General features: G+C 39.2%; 1 protein-coding gene across 3 annotated transcripts in view; it reads left to right on the plus strand.

The window, feature by feature from the left end:
* The window catches only part of FBXW7 (F-box and WD repeat domain containing 7), a 176,732-nt gene that overhangs the window by 143,638 nt on the left and 19,951 nt on the right, over positions 1-13,143 (plus strand). For all 3 annotated transcript variants that reach the window (XM_066186141.1, XM_066186142.1, XM_066186140.1), the window contains 3 exons: positions 2,324-2,406; positions 5,510-5,651; positions 12,897-13,031. In XM_066186141.1, the coding sequence (XP_066042238.1) occupies positions 2,324-2,406; positions 5,510-5,651; positions 12,897-13,031 (360 nt within the window). The remainder of the gene's footprint in view (positions 1-2,323; positions 2,407-5,509; positions 5,652-12,896; positions 13,032-13,143) is intronic.

Genomic DNA, 13,143 nt, shown 5'->3' on the forward strand with positions numbered 1-13,143 from the left:
GTGCGCTGCCGGGGAGCGCTGCCAGCGCTTGGTGGCGGGCGGTGATGCGGAATGCAGTTTGCTGCCCCTTCTTTACATTTTCTATCTATATTTTTTAAAAAAAAATTTTTTTTTGATATACTGCGATCTCGATTAGTGTGATAAATAAACGCTGTCTGAAGGAGTTGTGTTTTCCTAGCGACAAATTAAATGTTTATAGGGATGTTTGCTCGACGGTTTCTGTGTTTTGGTTGCACAGAGACCTTACTGATTTCCGAATCTTGTCACTAGACCTCTCTGCTGTAGAGAAAGTTTTATCTTCTTCATATGATAAACGGCATTTTTGACCGTCTATTTACTAAGCACCTTCTGAGAGACTTAAAAGTCGGTCTGCGTGGTGGACCCCATGTGAAAGTTGCCTAAAATGTCTGAAAAAAACCCAGCCCAAAGAAACAGGTGAAATCATTATTAGGCAACATAATGCATATTGTTTCCTTCACTAACGCAAAAGAATAAATCTCCAGAGCTGATTATTCTGCTGTAGGCTTTCTACTTTTTATTTTTAAGGTGTGCTTTTGCAAAACTGCGTCTCCCTCTTACGAGAAGCAGAAGAGGAATACGATGATGATAACCTCTCAGAAAGGCAAGCTGGAAATAAAAAATTTCCTTGAACAGGAAAAATCCTTTCTGAAAAGTCTATCATCAAATACTGAAATTTATTCTCAAACATCTTACTTACACTTCCTGTAATTTTGATGGCTCACCCACCTAGCACAGCAATAAAAGACGGGATCCATTATTTTTCAGTGCTCCTTGCAACTGGTTTTCTCGGGGGGGAGCAGGGGGGCTGCTCCTCCTGGGGCGTGGGGAAGCAGCGAGGGTGAGGCTGGTGATTCGGCAGCATGCAGGGCGGTTCTGGCTCGGTGCTTGTCTGGTGAAATGCTGTGGAGTGTCCCATGTGAGGCATGGGCAAGAAAACACAGCTACAAGGCAAGCTCTTCTGGTTGTGCTGTAGCCGTTCCCGTGAAAACAAGCCTTAGCTTTCCTGTGTAAGCACTAATGAAGCAGAACACAAGATCTTCAGTGGCAGAACACAAGATCTTTATCTTTAGGTAAAGCCATAAGGGTATTTTAAAAGTATAAATAACCATAATCGCAGCAAAAGTATATGGACCATAAGCTTTAATGAATCCTGTTGGATTTGGGATGTTTTGTTTTAGGTAGATAGATTGATACAATAAATGGTTAAATAACTATGTTATAATACAACATTAAAAAAGACCAGATCAGTTGTGTAAGAAAGATGCCAACTTTTAAACTGTATCTTAAACATGAAATTTTGAAAAAAGGAAGCAAATGGTTATGCTGAAGTCTGAAATGTAATACGAGTAGTTTATGTATTTTGCACCTCACAGTTGTAAACAGCAGTAAACATTCTTCAGCTGGCTAAACTGTTGTGGTGTATCACATCTCAGAAAATAAAAGGAAAACCAACAAAAACTCAGAAGTTGCATTTGGCACACGTATGTCTCATTTAGTCCAAAAGTCTGTGGTTAAAGATTACCCAAATATGTAGAAAGTAATCTCTATTTGTCTGCCTGGATAAATATGGCTTTCATTGGTTTCCATCTCTTTGGTAATTTTGCAGTCTGGCTTCCCCTTTTAGCAGCTGCCCTGCTCATTATTTGGTTTTGATCATATCTAATTGCGGGTGACATTCAAGACTGGGGTGTAGCGTTTTTCATCCTTACCCTTCTTGGAAAAATACTGGTCAATCTGTCAGTCAGTTTTACTGCAGTTTTGTAAATTTCTTCAATGTACAGCTTTAAAATAAAAGTATAGACAAAAGAAAAGATACAGTAATTTTTTTAAGGCCCTGAAATAAATATAGTTTATAATGCAGACAGGCTACCAAAAATTTATCCATTTCAATAAGAGACTAAGCAATGAACCTTAACACAAAGAATCCAGGGCTTTGGTGTAGTTCCTTCCCTCCTCTCCTGTGAGGACTGAGAGAGAACAGTTTAGCAAATAAACCATTACAAAATAAATTAACACAGTTCTGCACACTTTTTCACAATTTGGAAATTAAAAGAATGTGATTCCAATAGATTTGGGACCCTAAAAGAGCAATAATATATACATGCACCCCATAAATCATGTATCAAATATTGTTGAATTTAGAAAATAAAATGCTGCTTTAAGTAATTTTATGAGTGTCAACTTTATCAAATTTTGTGTAAAAGTAGAAAGTAAAAATGTTTTAATTTTACAGAAGTACACATAATTAAGGTTGGTTGTGTAACTAAATCCATGTTGTTACTCTTTTTCCCTCACCTTGCAGATGAAGAGAAAGTTGGACCATGGCTCCGAGGTCCGTTCTTTCTCTCTGGGAAAGAAACCCTGCAAAGTCTCAGAATACACAAGGTAATTAAATGCAATGACAGATCACTGGATCCTGATTCCTGCATATATCCTGTCTTTCCAATTGCTGAGCCTGATTAATTAAGCTCCTCTTAATATTAAAACACTGTAAAGCAAAGAAGAGGTGGTATCAGCATTTGTATATTGCTTTGCTAATTTAAATTATGTGAACTGAAGATGAGTTTTAATGAAGTAGCCAGAGTTGCAATTTCTCCAGTTGAGGTTTGTGTTTCATTCTAAATATAGCATGCCCATTTACTTGACTTTTTGAGGGCTGGAGCATTCTTGGGAATAAAGTCAATCAGATTTAAAAAGGGACATAACGATAAACCCTAAGACTATTAAAATTGTGATCAAATGTATCACTTTGCTATGGTAACAGGAATGAGATAATGGAAATTCATGTAGGCAGAGCAGACCATCTGATCTTAACAGGAACACACCCGTGGTTGCTATCTACAGTGTGAAAGTATTGTGGCTTCTGGTCCTCTTCCTTGCTACTCCTGTGTGGTCCCAGGAAGCACAAATACCTGCTGCTGTTCCCCTCAGGTGCTTCTGGGGTAAAGCACTCCTAGCCATGAGCAGCAGTAGCGGAGCAGGGCTGTGGATGTACACCTTACAACTGCATTCTTACTATGTAGTTGCCATAACTACATTGTAACTACATCCATTGTGCTTGGGTGTCACACTGCTTCCCACCCTGTTTGAATTTACTATATTTTATGTTTTTTCCCCACTATAAGCATTGTCCCTCCCATAAGCGTTGCATTTGTCTCCCAAGGCTCTTTGGAAATGGCACTTCTTTTGAACACACTACAGGAGTGTTCAGTCACTGATGGCTCATTCAGAGTAGTTTATATTTTATTTCTCTTCCTTTAAGAAAGAGGTTTATCGGGTGATGAGTGAAAAGTTAGGCAGCAGGTCCTGGGGTTGCTTTTCAGGTGCGTAAATGCTGCAGCTGAGTAAAGGAGGTGATGTGTTGTTGCTGCGAGGCACTTGTTGCAGCTTCCACATCCACCCAAGCCTGCAGGTGGTATCTTCTGATTTCTGAGTCAGTCTAATGGAAGGACTTTTTTGTTGGCCACCATTTCTTCAGGTGACATACTGAGTTCTCTGCAATCCCAGAAGAGTAAACAGTTCAGCAGCAAAGGAAGTATGCTTTTCTCTCGAGTGTATCTGTCAGATTCAGAGGAACTGCTGGACTTGTCAAGCTTCCACAGAGACCCGACTCGTTGTTTCAGGGGATGAAAACATAGTGGAAAAATGAGGCGCAGACAAGTACCTTGTGGTTTAATCTCAGGTCAAAGGAAAGAAGCTTTTAGATCCTGTTTTGAATAACTGTTTTTTGACTGAGAGCCAGTTTACAGCAGAAGAAAGTATAACTGTTCTACTGGGGCAAGTTCAAGGCTACATACTGCTCAGAACCAATAAAAGCTAATTTCAAGTGTCTTCTTTTGGACCTTGAATGATAGGCCTTGTGCTGGATCTCTGTGCAGGTGATTAGAATGACTAAGCTGTAAAACCACATTTTGATTTTAGAAGTACTTTTAACTGACATTACTTGGATTTTGAGTAGTTATTGGCATAAAAGGATCCTTAAATAACATTTGATCCTCCTCTCTTAAACGGTTTGATTTGGTTTTATCTAAATAATATGTAGGCAAACGATGCAGTTCTTGCGCCTGCTTGTTTCCATTTTTCCCTAGGATCAGGCACTCTAAAATTGACCAGCTGATGAACTTTGTTTGCATATAACAGGTAAAGTCAGTAAACAACTGCCATTAAGAGGATCCTTCATCTCTGAAACAGTATTTTCATACCAGCTTCTGTTTCTGTTATTACTCAGCAAAATGAACAGTTAAAAATAGGCCTGCTCAAACCAATCTTTACTTTTCTTGACCAGTTTGGGTAAATGTTAGGACATGCTATGATTGTCCTTCAGAATAAGGAAGAGTAAAGTGAAATATTTGTAGAGCATAATGAAGTAAATATTAAAATGAACTTGCCTTGCATCATTTAAAGCTATTCTTGTAGCCACTGAAAAATCAGTAAACCCTTTAAGCTCATGTCTACTAAAAAGCTGGGTTTATCCTACAAAAACACCCAGGGTTTTTTGGAGTCTTGCACTATATTTAAAGTGTTCATGCTTGTGCAAATACTGCTGGTGTTCCATATTTCCTCCTAGGGAATACAGCTTTGATATTCTGTGAGTGAAGTACTTTACATTATGTAAAAAAACAACTAAACAAAAACAAACAAAAAAAACCCCCAAATCCAAAAACGAAAAAAACAACCAACCAAACCAAACAAAAAACCCCCAAACCAGAAAACACAGTCAGCTGTATTTCTTTAGACTCCCACAATAGTAGCTTAATCCCAGCTCTTTTAAAAGCTCCCTTCCATATGAATGAGCTGGTTTTTAACATGTCAGAGTGAAAAAATCAAACTGTGATTCAGAGAGCACCTTTGGCTCCTTTTCCCTTTTCGCTTCACACCCCCCTCTTAACTCCTGTGTCATTCCATCAACACACAAACTTTAAAAGACCATATAGAGTATTTCAAAGCCCAGTTCCAGACCACTAAGCCACTAGAACTGCTTGATATTACTAGCTCTTTGTCAACAAAATATATTAAAATCTAAAAATAGATACTTTTTTCCCCTTCTGTTTGGAGATGAAGCAGCACTGGCACATTTCACATACAGGTGGAACTCTGAGATCTGGCTTCCAACATCCCCAGGCAGAAGGCACCAGTGTAGCCCAGAAGGAAAGGAAATACTTTGACAAGGAAAGGAATGTGTAAACTTGTATCTTTACACACGACTTGCTGGCCAGTTAACAGAGTGATAAATTTTCAGCCTTGAAATGTGATCCCTATTTCTCCCCTAGCTGGAGGGCTAGCACTGCAGTGGTAGCAGCAGGCAGGATTATCCAGGTGGGGGACTGACCTCTTGAGTGACCAGCAGAACAGTTCTTCATGTTAATGCTTTTGCATGAAGCTAAAGAGTTTATGTAATAGCTGCAAATTATTTACTAGATTTTTTAGTTCTCGTGTGAGTTTTCCTTGATGTTTTATGTGTGGCTGTCACTTTTCCTTCGCACGGCAGTACCACGGGGCTGGTGCCATGTTCCGCCACACCGACGACGTTTGGGGACCTGCGGGCAGCCAATGGCCAGGGACAGCAGCGGCGCCGCATCACATCCGTGCAGCCACCCTCGGGCCTCCAGGAATGGCTGAAGATGTTTCAGGTAACTGTGCCTGCAGAAATGAGCATCTCAAGCAGCTCTGCCTCCATGGTTTCTCCATGTAAGGGAGTGCTTCAGTAGAGCTGGTTCTCCTTATACCTCCCAGAATGTCTCTGCCATTGATTCCGTGTTCTCTTGCAATAACAAATGGGCATCAACTTTAAGGAATACTTGTTCCCTGTTTCGGCAAAAAATAACAGCTTTAACTGGTTTCTTAATAATATAATCCTTCCTGTTTAATGCTTTCACATTTTCTGCAAAGTCTGTCCAATGTGTAAGGAATTGCCTGCATGGCCCCAAGCCATTTTCACTTGAGATTAGTAAGCTTAGGTGCATGGTTTGCTTCAGTGCCGTTATAGCACTAGATTCATCACAAGTCTGGTGTCTTCTAAGAATAGAAAGAAAAGTTTATCAAAAATAGATTAAAAGGAAACTCAGTGTGTATTTTTACTGATCTCTGTGTACTGAACATGTCAACCAGCACATGTGTACACAGCTGAAAGGGAGTGAGGGAAGGAAGAGGTTTTTCCTACCTTTTCAAATGCCTTCAGCAATGCCTAAAAATTACTTATCTGGACAGAAGAAAAAATGTGAAGGACAATGCTGTGGACCACTTGCACAGGTTAAAAATGAAGTCTGCCTGGACATCAGTCAGGGAGCACCTGAGACAATTTTGTGTATGTAAATACAAGGAAAGTTCGGGGCAGGTTTCTGCTGCTGGTCCAAAACCTGTACCATGGCGATCGTAACCTTTTGCTCTGTATTTTTAAGACGCAGGGATGAGTCTTAGTCATTGATTTGAAAAATGGAAATATTATGTCTTCCTATCTTGATGAATAAACCATTCCTTCTAAAAGCATTTTCAAAAGGAGCAACTAACAAATACAGGCATTGTTTCAATTACTGTAACAGGCAAAGATAAAAGAACAATATTGTAGATACAGGTATCTATCATACAATTTTGCAGGCAGAAGTGTGCTTTTGGCTTGATTCATGCTGCCACATAATACCATTGATCTCAATCACTGTCAGTTCTGAACATTAAAATAATAATGTAGAACCTCTTTCCTCTTTATTTTTACACATTTATGATCTGCTTAAACCAGTGGAAGCTTGAAATTAAGGTTCTTGTACACATCATTCAATTTCTTTAAAATATTCACACTTAATTGTTGTGGTGTATCTTTTTCAAGACTGTTCATAGAAATATGTCTTTTTAACCCCTAATAATCAGATTTGAATGGTACTACATATACATATATGGTAATGTAATACTACATTGTATTTTAACGTTTTGTAATGTTAAAACACTTGTACTAACAAAAGCTATTTTGCCACTGACAATATGTAAAATATTGTTAAATGAGATTGATAGTTAGTGGTACTTACATATTTTTGAAAAAGACTAGGAAAGGCTGAAGTGTTCAAAAGAGTGGTGCAGACTCCCATGACAGTAAGAGCAAGGCTATTGGCTGTTTGGTTAGGATAAGTAGTCTATAAGCCCATAAAAATTTTGCCTATGTAGACAAATGTGTACAGTGTGTAATGTAGAAAACATGTTTTAATACATATATGTTTAGATACTTCCAACTTGTTCAAATACTTAGTTGAAGTACTAAGTGCCTAAGTGTTGATCTATACTATTGAGAGAGAGAGAGGGAGGCCTCTCTCTCCTAACCGGAGATCATTGAGCAGCACTTATTGATCATGTCTGTCACTGGTAGTTTTTATTGTATTCACAAAAGGGAGTCCCTTACTTTTGAATGAAAAGCTTTCTGAGTCACATAGCTCTATCTCAGTGTTACATCTGCCTGCCTCCTCATTTTCTATGTGCTTATTTTTTACATGAGTTTCATGAAAGGGGCAAGTCTTAAACAGCCAAGTGATAAAAGCACATTCATAGCGGACGTAGCTCTGCCCAAAGGGCAGGATTAAATGGCACATGCAGCATCATTCTTGCAATACAAAGTTTTGCCTGTAGAGAAACAGGAATGAGAGGGCTTGCTTTGTTACTGTGTACTCGCTAGTCCAACTTAATAGCTCTCTTATTTTATATGAAAATATATGTCCAATTAATTTTAAAGCTAAATTTCTAGAAGCATGTTAGGGGGACATAATGTAGTGTTCCAGGTAAAACTGTTCTTCGGCATAGAAGCTGGCAGTGGCCAGTGATACATAGCTATTTTGAGGACTCTCACCTGTACATTGGCCTTCAGTCCTTCTCCTGTGTTATCTTTTCAGATAAAATCTAGACCACTCTGCAAATATTAAGAAAATTTAAGATGGTCTCTAAGGGTTTTTTAAAATTTACTTTTTGTATGTACTTCCTGTTGTTATGTTTTATAGTTGATCTAAGCCTTTTATTTTGAAAGTAACAAAATAATGCAGAAGGGAGAAACAGTTGTGTAGTTGCACTTTGCCTTTAAAAATGAAGTTGTACATGGATTTCAGTGAAGTCTGGAAAGAAGAGTAGAAAGGCATTTTATTAGATTCAAACCAGTTAATTTCTTAAAGGCCTATTTATTTTTTCTGGTTTGCAGTGGCTCTTGACTTCAGATCTTTTTAAAATCCACTTTAAGAGTTTTTAAATCCCAGTGCCCAAGTGTATCTTTACAAAATTTCTTCCTTTACAAGAAGTTTTAAGTCGCCAAATTTCTTGCCATAAGGGAAAAAAAAAAACCAGCAGGATGCTAAGTTCAGTCAGAGTTGGTATTTGCTTTAAAAATTACTAAGCTCTCCATTCTTCCAACTAAGTATACTTAGGGTGTTGGGGTTTTGTATTTAGGTAATTTATTAAAAACTGGCATTTTCATGGAAAATTGATTTTGAAAAGTTGTTCCATACACACTAATATAGGCAATCACTTTGAATAACTAGTAAATGCTATCATTTTACCTACAACTGGAAGCTTTTTTTTTTGCTCACAGCCATTTAGATAGTGTCCAAAATGCTTTTGCCTTATCTGGCTGGCAAGACTGCCAATCCTTTTTTTTTTTTTTAACCATAAATAGTTGGCTTAGTCACCTAAATTCAAACTGCTTACCATTCTCCATTCCAAAGATGCTCAGGAATGAACACATGTACAGCTGAGTTGTCCACCTCTTATGTGAAGCAGACAGTAAAGATTGTACCATAACCAGCACTGCAGCATTTTCTGCTCTGTGTCTTGTGGTGGGACTGGGTCAAGAGTTGGAGTTTCTGTGCAAGCCCTACACACAGGTCTGGAGGGGTCTGCACTACAGCTTAATGCTCCTTTTGGCTGTATCATCTCTACTGGTTTGTGTCAGAGTCAGAGGAGCCCTGCAGACTTACAGCAGGTCTTCTCCGCGTCCCTGCTTCCATCCCTTTGGTTTTGCTCTCATGGCAGTTTTGTTACATACAAATTTCAACTGGTTTCAGGAGAAACTCTACGTTATCCAGCCCCTAGCAGGGATGTAGGGTCTGAGCCAGTCACAGCTCCTCTAGACAAGGTCCATCACAGGTGCTGTAAATGTTCGGCCCAGGGGACCAGACTGGGGACTGGGACTCTGATATGGGTTAATGAGGGGACTTCAGCTCCAGATGCTCCTGAATTGCTCCTGGTGTGGCAAACTACTTGCTGTGCAGCTCTGTAGCTGTAGATGGTGTTTCTTTCGGTGCTTATGTGCTATTTTTATCCAGACTGAGATACCCTGGAGGTGAGGGATGGCAGGGTTTTCGATAACTGATCCAAGAGCTGGACAGAAGCACGGTCCAAGAAGAGCCCTTCTGCAGGTCTCAGTAGTTACAAACCTCCATTAACAGAACTTGGTAATGGAGAACAGCACCCTGAAGTTAAACTCTTTAAAATAGATTATCCTTAATATACCTATTAGAGCAAAAGGATATAATTGCTACATGCTGTAATTGTATAAATTGAAGGTAGCAGATGAAAGCTGAGCAATAGAAGAGTGCAGGTCATGGAAAAGGAGAGGTGCAGAAACAGATGATGATAAAAAAACAGATGGCAGGTCAGACAGAAGGTATGAGGTGGAAGTTACGGAAGCAGCAAAGATGTGGTTTAAATTGATTGTACAAAAGGGAAGACATTTACCCAGAGTAGTGAAGGGGGAAAAGAAGGGATAGTTTTCAGGTAGGTAGTGCTGTCATTGCAGCAGCTGCTTTACTGGACGAGGAAATGGTATGAACAGCCAAAAGGCTTTGGCTGACAAATCAACACCTTCCTGAGGAAATGAGGAAAGAGGGGGTATGTTTCTTTAGGATTCTGAAGTCATTCAAAGAGGGCCCATTCATCAGTGGGCCCTGCTGGCTTCCCAAGGGCTATGCGAATGAATCCTGAGGTTACCTTTTTTAAGGGAACCCCTGCCCATAATAAAAGCTTTAGTTTAATTTTACATTAAAATTAAACTTCAGTTTTGAAGACAAGGAAAGCAAAGGAGGACAACTAAGCAAAAGTATTTAAAAGATACAGTATATTCTTTACAAGGATGTTCAATCTGAAAGGGAATTGCCTGGTAGAAATCCAAGGTGTCTGGTCATGACGCCACCTGTCTCAAAAGTCTCTGGTCACCTACAAGGTTTGAAACTTTGCAGACTGTTTGCCATACAGTTACCTTTTCTTTCTCGTCTGCAAAATTTGTTCACTGCTGTTTCTCATCAAAGCCACAAATCCACTCTGTATCCTTTCTGCCTAATGAGCTACATGCAGTTTCCTTGCAAATGGATCAAGCTACAGGGCCCAGAAACAGAATTTGCTAAGTCTTGTCTTGATTAATGCAAACAGTTGTGTTCATCTGGCAAGGCTTCCTCCCAAATGCCAGACATTTTCCTCAGAGACCCCTTACCAACTGTAGCTGGAGGTTTGTTTGCTTAAGTGAAAGACTGAGGGGACAATGTCCTAGAGACAACATTTTGTAGCAGTTGATTGCTTCTGTAGGAAGCTGCCTGTACCCATCCCCTAATGATGACAGACAGATGAAAGAGGGTTCTGCTTTTAGTCAATAGCAACTCTTTCCCATTCTTGAATCTTTTCCTTTTTCAGTCCAGATCTGTATTAAGTTTTCAAAACCAACTAGGTTTAAGAGAGTTGCAGATTAAGATAGCATGCAGTGACATTATTAATCAATAACATGTTGGTAACTGCTAGGAACATTTGCCACAGCAGCAAACAATGCTCTTCAGGTAGAGTTGTTCGAATTAAGTAAATGTCGCTGCTTACAAATTAAGAGTAGACTGACCTTGGAAATTTATATTATAAGGAAGTAGCACAAGTATTACTTTCCCTCTTTTTAATTCTCCTAAATTTAAACACGGCTGACAGATGAGATTAAAGACTTGCAAACGTTTGTACCTAACACCAGCTAAGCTGTGGGTTAATGAAACAAACAGCAGTTGGAAAGTTGGTGAGATAAACAGTTCCTCAGTGCATGATTTATGGAGACCTGCTCTGTCATGCAAATGTTTCTATTGGAAGAAATTTATAGTAAAAGCTGTTTACAACAGCACTGCTGCAACTTTGGCTGAGACAGTCTTGTTTCTTTTCAATATTCTGAGGAATTGGGTATGAGACATGAAAACCCTCATCTCCTGTGGTGAGTGACACTGCATACACGCAGGTGGATGGAGAATGTTTTCTTGCTAGCTTAAACCATTTTACCAATTACCCACAGTGTGTGGAAAGACTCAGGGCAGGAACTTCCTCCTCCATTAGGGTAGGCTGCCCAGTAGCTGGCACACAGTTGCTGCAGGGCAAGGGCATGGCAGTGGGGTGAGGCAGCTGCTGTGCACGGCTGCTCCCACAGCTGTCCCAGAGAGTGCTGCCTCCGTAAATGCGGCACCTCGGAGCCACCTCCACTGCCCTGAGGGACTCGGGTCACCTGAGAGTCCCCTGGGCCACCATTCGGGTGAATGATACTTCTACTGACATTTCAAGTATTTTGATGTTTTAATTAGGGAGAAATGATGCAACACAGCGATCTTTCTACATTGAGTAAAGCTGGGTATTTATCTGCTTTGCATTCACTTTTAGAAATTCCACCTTCTCTTCACTTGCCTCATTGTTCTGCAGAAACTGCACAGTACACAAACATTGTAGCATTGTGGACACCAGAGTGAATTGTCGGAGTCAAATACAGGGAACAGAAATTTAGAGCATGAGTAGTAAAGGTCTTGAGATACGTGGCAGATTAATACAGAAATCTAAATTTTAAGGTATCTTGCCCTTTTTTTTTAAGTTTCAGTTAGCCTCATATGGTAACTGTAATATCATTTGTGTGTGCTAATTTACTCGTAAATGTCACTCTAGAAGACATTCGAGAATAGGAATGGGAATCTGCTCTCAAAAACTATGATGTCTCATTTTCACTCTGAGGCTTTATTTGTGCTCTAATTCTGTTGCTAAATCAGCTAGCAGTAGCTGTTGTTTTTTCCTGTAATTTTTTTACTTCAAATTGTTTTCACATAATGAATCAAAGTTCTTTGATGAGCGCAGATGAGTTTAAGACTTGACTTTTAGATCCTCAGTATATTAAGTTACTAATTTTTTCTTCCTACAAATGATGCTCCTAATCTGCTATGCTCCCAATTGAGTGCCTTATTAAAATCTTCAAATTTTATAGCACCCATTAGTAAAAAATGTGGAGTAAGAAATTTACCAATCAAAACTCCCTGTTTATTCAAGTGTAAATTGATACTTACAAAATATGCATTGGTTTATAGCCAGGATTCTGAAATTACAACATTGTCACTTAGGGACACACTGTAGTAATAAGCAGACAGTAAGCGAATGTACTTTTCAAGAAAGTTTTTATCTTTCCTCTTATTTCAAGATTTTGGTCTACCAGATGAAGCATGAAGGTTAAAAGCTATCATCTCACTTGAATGCACAGTAGAGAAACGGAGTTCCTTCTATTGCAACCCCTCTGTTGTCTGTAGCATGTGTGTAGATTTCATCAACTTCAAAAGAAGCTTAATTAATTCAATTATTATTACTAAATATTATTATCTATTTAATTGCCAATCTGTATGTGTGCGTATAACAAATCCTTTCTTAGCTTATGAATTAGTGTAGTAATTTTGAATATTTTGTGTTGATTAACTCCTCATTTTTGTGTCATTAGCAGGAGCATTTATCTCCTGGCTTTTTATATGCTTGTATATAGTTAGATGAGGAAACTTAATTGGCCTTATTGGCACAGCAGTGGTGCTTACTGATAAAAACCAAGCCAGTTTGTTAAACTAAGCTCACTGTTTCTTCTTCTTCCCTTTCAGAGCTGGAGCGGACCAGAGAAGTTACTTGCTTTAGATGAACTCATTGATAGTTGTGAACCAACACAAGTAAAACACATGATGCAAGTGATAGAGCCCCAGTTTCAAAGAGACTTCATTTCCTTGCTCCCAAAAGAGGTGAGAATTGCGGGGTAATACTGGATTATGAAGTGCTGTGGCTGCCATCTTTAGAGAACTTCTGTGCTAATTTTGCCAATGTAGTGATGCAAACTCATGTTACAAGTTCAGT

Source organism: Chamaea fasciata, unplaced genomic scaffold (assembly GCF_029207755.1).
Source record: "Chamaea fasciata isolate MVZ Bird 193981 ecotype frontalis unplaced genomic scaffold, bChaFas1.0.hap1 SCAF_6, whole genome shotgun sequence".
NCBI classification, from domain to species: domain Eukaryota; kingdom Metazoa; phylum Chordata; class Aves; order Passeriformes; family Sylviidae; genus Chamaea; species Chamaea fasciata.